Raw genomic sequence first — 7,413 nt, 5'->3', positions numbered from 1 at the left:
AAAAAAAAAAAAAAAAAAAAAAAGAATGCCCTATCCTAAAACTCCTAGTATATAGGCAAACCCCTTCACTTTGTTGCATTTTTATTTAAAAAAGATAGTTGGGCAAGATGGCTGGATAGGAACAGCTCTGGTCTGCAACGCCCAGCAAGATCAATGCAGAAGGCAGGTGATTTCTGCATTTCCAACTAGGTATCCGGCTCATACCGTTAGGGCTGGTTAGACAGTGGGTGCAGCCCATGGAGGACGAGCTGAAGCAGGGTGGGGCGTTGCCTCACACAGGAAGTACTAGGGATCAGGGAACTCCCTCCCCTCGCCAAGGGAAGCCATGAGGAACTGTGCATTCCGGCCCAGATACTATGCTTTTCCAGTCTTCACAAATCACAGACCAGGAGATTCCCTCGGGTGCCTACACCACCAGGACCCTGGGTTTCAAGCACAAAACTGGGTGGCCGTTTGGGCAGACACCAAGCTAGCTGCAAGAGTGTTTTTTCATACCCCAGTGGCGCCTGGAATGCCAGTGAGACAAATTGTTAACTCCTCTGGAAAGGGGGCTGAAGCCAGGGAGCCAAGTGGTCTAACACAGCAGATTCCACCCCCACAGAACCCAGCAAGCTAAGATTCACTGGTTTGAAATTCTCACTGCCAGTACAGCAGTCTGAAGTCGAACTGGGACACTCCAGCTTGGTGCAGGGATGGGCGTCTACCATTACTGAGGCTTGAGTGGGCAGTTTTCCCCTCACAGTGTAAACAAAGCCACTGGAAATTCGGACTGGACAGAGCCCACCACAGCATAGCAAAGCTGCTGTAGCCAGACTGCCTCTCTAGATTCCTCCTCTCTGGGCAGGACATCTCTGAAAGACAAAGAGTCCCAGGCAGGAGCTTATAGATAAAACTCCCATCTCCCTGGGACAAGGCACCTGCAGGAAGGGGCGGATGTGGGTGCAGCTTCAACAGACTTAAACTTAGTTCCTTCCTACCAGCTCTTAAGAGAGCAGCAGATCTCCCAGCACAGGCTCGAGCTCTGCTAAGGGGCAGATTGCCTCCCCAAGTGGGTCCCTGACCCCCATGCCTCCTGACTAGGAGACACCTCCCAGCAGGGGTTGACAGACATGTCATACAGGAGAGCTCTGGCTGGCATCTGGCGGGTGCCACTCTGGGATGAAGCTTCCAGAGGAAGAAATGGCAGCAATTTTTGCTATTCTGCAGCCTTTGCTGGTGATACCCACGCAAACAGGGTCTAGAGTGAACCTCCAGCAAACTCCAGCAGACCTGCAGCAGAGGGGCCTGTAGGAAGGAAAACTTAATGAACAGAAAGGAATAGCATCAACATCATGAACAAAAAGGACATACACACAAAAACCCCATCTGAAGGTCACCAACATCAAAGACCAAAGGTAGATAAATCCACGAAGATGACAAAAAACCAGCACAAGAAGGCTGAAAATTCCAAAAACCAGAACACGCCTTCTCTTCCAAAGGATCACAACTCCTTGCCAGCAAGGGAACAAAACTGGAGGGAGAATGAGTTTGACAAATTGACAGAAGTAGACTTCAGAAGGTGGGTAATAAAAAACTCCTCCGAGCTAAAGAAGATGTTCTAACCCAATGAAAGGAAGCTAAGAACCTTGAAAAAAGGTTAGAGGAATTGGTAACTACAATAACCAGTTTAGAGGAGAGCACAAATGACCTGATGTAGCTGAGAAACACAACACGAAAACTTCATGAAGCATACACAAGTATCAATAGCCAAATCGATCAAGCTGAAGAAAGAATTTCAGAGATTGAAGATCAGCTTAATGAAATAAAGTGTGAAGACAAGATGAGAGAAAAAAAAATGAAAAGGAATGAACAAAGCCTCCAAGAAGTTTGGGACTGTGTGAAAAGACCAAACCTACTTTTGATTGGTGTACTTGAAAGTGACAGGGAGAATGGAACCAAGTTGAAAAACACTCTTCAGGATATTATCAAAGAGAACTTCCCCAACCTAGCAAGACAGGCCATCGTTCAAATTCAGGAAATACAAAGAACACCACAAAGATACTCTTTGAGGAGAGCAACCCCAAGACACATAATCATCAGATTCACCAAGGTTGAAATGAAGGAAAATATGGTAAGGGCAGCCAGAGAGAAAGGTTGGGTTACCCACAAAGGGAAGCCCATCAAACTAACAGCGGATCTCTTGGCAGAAACCCTACAAGCCAAAAGAGAGTGGGGGCCAATATTCAGCATTCTTAAGGAAAAGAATTTTCAACTGAGAATTTCATATCTGGCCAAACTAAGCTTCATAAGCAAAGGAGAAATAAAATCCTTTACAGACAAGCAAAATGTTGAGACAATTTGTCAGCACCAGGCATGCCTTACAAGAGCTCCTGAAGGAAGCACTAAATATGGGAAGGAACAACTGGTACCAGCCACTGCAAAAACATACCAAATTGTAAAGACTATGAAACTATAAAGAAACTGCGTCAACTAAGGGACAGAATAACCAGCTAGCATCATAATGACAGGATCAAATTTACACATAACAATGTTAACCTTAAATGTAAATGGGCTAAATGCCCCCAATTGAAAGACAGACTGGTAAATTGGATAAAGAGTCAAGACCCATGGGTGTGCTGTATTCAGGAGACCAATCTCACGTGCAAAGACACACATAGGCTCAAAATAAAGGGATGGAGGAATATTTAGCAAGCAAATGGAAAGCAAAAAAAAGCATGGGTTGCAATCCTAGTCTCTGATAAAACAGACTATAAACTAACAAAGATCAGAAAAGACAAAGAAGGGCATTACATAATGGTAAAGGGATCAACGCAACAAGAAGAGCTAACCTAAATATATATGCACCCAATACAGGAGCACCCAGATTCATAAATCAAGTTCTTAGAGACCTACAAAGAGACTTAGACTCCCACACAATAATAGTGGGAGACTTTAACACCCCACTGTCAATATTAGACAGATCATTGAGACAGAAAATTAACAAGGATATTTAGGACTTAAACTCAGCTCTGGACCAAGCAGACCTAATAGACATCTACAGAACTCTCCACCCAAATCAACAGAATATACATTCTTCTCAGCACCATGTTGCACTTATTCTAAAATTGACAACATAGTTGGAAGTAAAACATTCTTCAGCAAATGCAAAAGAACTGAAATCAAAACAGTCTCTCAGACCACAGTGCAATCAAATTAGAACTCAAGATTAAGAAACTCACTCAAAACCGCACAATTACATGGAAACTGAAAAACCTGCTCCTGAATGACTACTGGGTAAATAACAAATTAAGGTAGAAATAAATAAGTTCTTTGAAACCACTGAGAACAAAGACACAACATACCAGAATCTCTGGGACACCTCTAAAGCACTGTTTAGAGGAATATTTATAGCACTAAATGCCCACAGGGAAGGTGGGAAAGATCTAAAATCAACACCCTAATATCACAATTAAAAGAACTAGAGAAGCAAGAGCATACAAATTCAAAAGGTAGCAGAAGACAAGAAATATCTAAAATCAGAGTAGAAATGAAGGAGATAGAGACACGAAAAACCTTCAAAAAATCAATGAATCCAGGAGCTGGTTTTTTGAAAAATTATCAAAAGAGATAGAACACGAGACAGAATAACAAAGAAGAAAAGAGAAAAGAATTGAATAGACACAATATAAAATGATGAACAGGATATCACACTGATCACACCAAAATATAAACTACCATCAGTGAATACTATAAATACCTCTATGCAAATAAACTAGAAAATCTAGAAGAAATTGATAAATTCATGGACACATACACCCTCCCAAGACTAAACCAGGAAGAAATAAATCCCTGAATAGACCAAAAATAAGTTCTGAAATTGAGGCAGTAATTAATAGGATACCCACCAAAAAAAGCCCAGAACCAGACAGATTTACAGCCGAATTCTACCAGAAGTACAAAGAGAAGCTGGTGCCATTCCTTCTGAAACTATTCCAAACAATAGAAAAAGAGGGAATCCTCCTTAACTTATTCTATGAGGCCAGCATCATCCTGACATCAAAACCTGACAGAGACACAACAAAAAAAGAAAATTTCAGGCCAATATCCCCAATGAACATTGATGCATAAATCCTCAATAAAATACCGGCAAACCAAATCCAGCAGCACATCAAAAAGCTTATCCACCACAATCAAGTTGGCTTCATCCCTGGGATGCAAGGCTGGTTTACATATGCAAATCAGTACATGTAATCCATCACATAAACTGAACCAATGATAAAAACCACATAATTATCTCCATAGATCTAGGAAAGTCCTCGATAAAATTCAACAGCCCTTCATGCTAAAACTCTCAATAAACTAGGTATTGATGGAATGTATCTCAAAATAGTAAGAGCTATTTATGACAAGCCCACAGCCAATATCATACTGAATGGGCAAAAGCTGGAAGTATTCTCTTTGAAAACTGGCACTAGACAAGAATGTCCTCTCTCACCACTCCTATTCAACATAGTATTGGAAGTTCTGGCCAGGGCAGTCAGGCAAGTGAAAGAAATAAAGGGCAATCAAATAAGAAGAGAGGACGTCAAATTGTCTCTGTTTGCAGATGACATGATTGTATATTTAGAAAACCCCATTGTCTCAGCCCAAAATCTCCTTGAGCTGATAAGAAATTTCAGCAGTCTCAGGCTACAAAATCAGTGCACAAAAATCACAAGAAATCTTATACACCAATAATAGAGCAACAGAGAGCCAAATCATGAGTGAACTCCCATTCACAATTACTACAAAGAGAGTAAAATACCTAGGAAGACAACTAACAAGGGATGTGAAGGACCTCTTCAAGGAGAAGTACAAACCACTGCTCAAGGAAATAAGAAAGGACACAAACAAATGGAAAAACATTCCATGCTCATGGATAGGAAGAATCAATATTGTGAAAATCTCCATACTGCCCAAAGGAATTTATAGATTCAATGCTATCCCCATCAAGTTACCACTGATTTTCTTCCCAGAATTAGAAAAAACTACTTTACTATGGAACCAAAAAGAGCTCGTATACCCAAGACAATCTGAAGCAAAAAGAACAAAGCTGGAGGCATCACGCTACCTGACTTCAAACTATACTACAAGACTACAGTAACCAACACAGCATGGTACTAGTACCAAGACTACAAGACTAGAGTAACCAAAACAGCATGGTACTTGTACCAAAACAGATACATAGACCAAGGAACAGAACAGAGGCCTCAGAAATAATGCCACACATTTACAATCATTTTATCTTTGATAAACCTGATAAAAACAAGCAATGGGGAAAGAATTTTCTATTTAATAAATGGTGTTGGGAATACTGGCTAGCCACATGCAGAAAACTGAAACTGGATCCCTTCCTTACACCTTATACAAAATTTAACTCAAGATGGATTAAAGACTTACATATAAGACCTAAAACCATAAAAACCCTAGAAGAAAACATAGGCAATATCATTCAAGACATAGGCATGGGCAAAAATTTCGTGACTAGAACACAAAAAACAATCACAACAAAAGCCAAAATTGACAAACGGGATCTAATTAAACTAAAGAGCTTCTGCACAGCAAAAGAAACCATCATCAGAGTCAACGGACAACCTACAGAATGGGAGAAAAATTTTGCAATCTGTCTATCTGACAAAGGGCTAATATCCAGAACCTACAAAGAACTTAAACAAATTTACAAGAAAAAAACAACACCATCAAAAAGTGGGCAAAGGATATGAACAGACACTTCTCAAAACAAAGATATTTATGCAGCCAACAAACGTATATAAAAAAGCTAATGGTCACTGGTCGTTAGAAAATGCAAGTCAAAACCACAATGAGATACCATCTCATGCCAGTTAGAATGGCGATCATTAAAATGTCAGGAAACAATAGATGCTGGATAGGATGTGGAAAAATAGGAATGCTTTTATACGGTTTTTATACTTTTATGGAAACTTTTGTGGAAGATAGTGTGGCAATTTCTCAAGGATCTAGAACCAGAAATACCATTTGAACCATTACTGGGTATGTACCCAAAAGATTATATGTCATTCTACTTTAAAGACACATGCACACGTATGTTTATTGCAGCAATATTCACAATAGTGAAGACTTGGAACCAACCCAAATGCCCATCATTATAGACTAAAGAAAATTTGGCACATATACGCCATGGAGTGCTATGCAGTCATAAAAAAGGATGAGTTTATGTCTTTCGCAGGGACATAGATGAAGCTGGAAACCATGATTCTCAGCAAACGAACACAGGAACAGAAAACAAAACACCGCATGTTCTCACTCATAAGTGGGATTTGAACAATGAGAACACATGGACACACGGAGGGGAACATCACACACCAGGGCCTGTCAGGGGGTAGAGGGTTAAGGGAGAGATGGCATTAGGAGAAATACCTAATATAGACGAGTTGATGGGTGCAGCAAACCACCATGCCACATGTGTATGTCTAGGTTAACAAACCTGCACATTCTGCACATGTACCCCAGAGCTTAAAGTATAATTTTTTTTAAAAAGTGGAGAAATCTGAAAAAAAAAAAAAAGACAGTTAATTTATATTAAAGATTTGGAAAATGTAAATGTAGAATTTTCCTCTAGCCAGTACATGGGGAAGGTTGACATGATGACTTCTTGAGATCTTTTAATCGTATTATAAAAGCATAGAGCTAGGAGAGATATGGATTATCTCAGGTTTTCAGGGACTAAGTATTTCAAGAGTAATAGACAAAGGAAAATACCCAGATTACTTACCCAGTGAAAAATCTACTAATTTGTTATAGCCATCTGAAGCTTCATTTTTAGAATTTAAGTTATTAGTGAGATGAGATTTCTATCAAATACTTCTGAGCTATAAGCAATATGAAAGGACTGCTAATATAAAAATCTTTATTTTCTTGATCCTCAGCTTTTATTCAGTGGTCCTTGCGAATTGAGTCTGGATGCCTCAGAAAGATAAATGTTTCAGAAACTAAAAGTATGGTTATTGAAAGCCTGGTTTATACTCATTTTTAAGTGGGTTTTACTAGTCTGACTTCATTCTTTTTTGGCTTATTTCACTCAGTCTGCTATTTAATCTTTAATTACAGGCCACAAAAGAAGTAATAGAACGGGAAGCACCAGGGATGGCCCTGGCAATGCTGATGGGATCACTTAATGTTACACCTCTGGGCATGCTCTCTAGGTAAGAAAGTCACCAACATGTTGCAGAGAAAGTTAATTCCATACCACTAATCAATACACTATATGGATAAACCTAAGAAACTTTAGTCTTAACACTTAAGTTTGCCCCTTTTTTTTCCGGGGTTAAGAGCTTTAGTATTCTGTAGCCACAATTTTCCCACTTCACTTCTTTTGTTGTTGTTGTTGTTTTGTTTTGGTTTTGTTTTTTTTTT

The 7,413-nt window shown here is 39.6% G+C and overlaps 1 protein-coding gene across 1 annotated transcript in view; it reads left to right on the top strand.

Annotated features, from left to right (window-relative positions):
* Positions 1 to 7,202, top strand: part of LOC108527344 (gephyrin-like) — a gene marked incomplete at both ends in the record, with an annotated part of 243,306 nt that extends 236,104 nt beyond the window's left edge. Inside the window, one exon of the mRNA XM_017868546.1 lies at positions 7,108 to 7,202. Within this exon, the coding sequence (XP_017724035.1) occupies positions 7,108 to 7,202 (95 nt within the window). The remainder of the gene's footprint in view (positions 1 to 7,107) is intronic.
* Between the last annotated feature and the right edge of the window lie 211 nt (positions 7,203 to 7,413).

Source organism: Rhinopithecus bieti, unplaced genomic scaffold, assembly GCF_001698545.2.
Source record: "Rhinopithecus bieti isolate Rb0 unplaced genomic scaffold, ASM169854v2 scaffold_4746, whole genome shotgun sequence".
Lineage (NCBI taxonomy): Eukaryota > Metazoa > Chordata > Mammalia > Primates > Cercopithecidae > Rhinopithecus > Rhinopithecus bieti.
The sequence above is the reverse complement of the archived record's forward strand: the minus strand, read 5'-3'. Positions and strand labels throughout refer to the sequence as shown.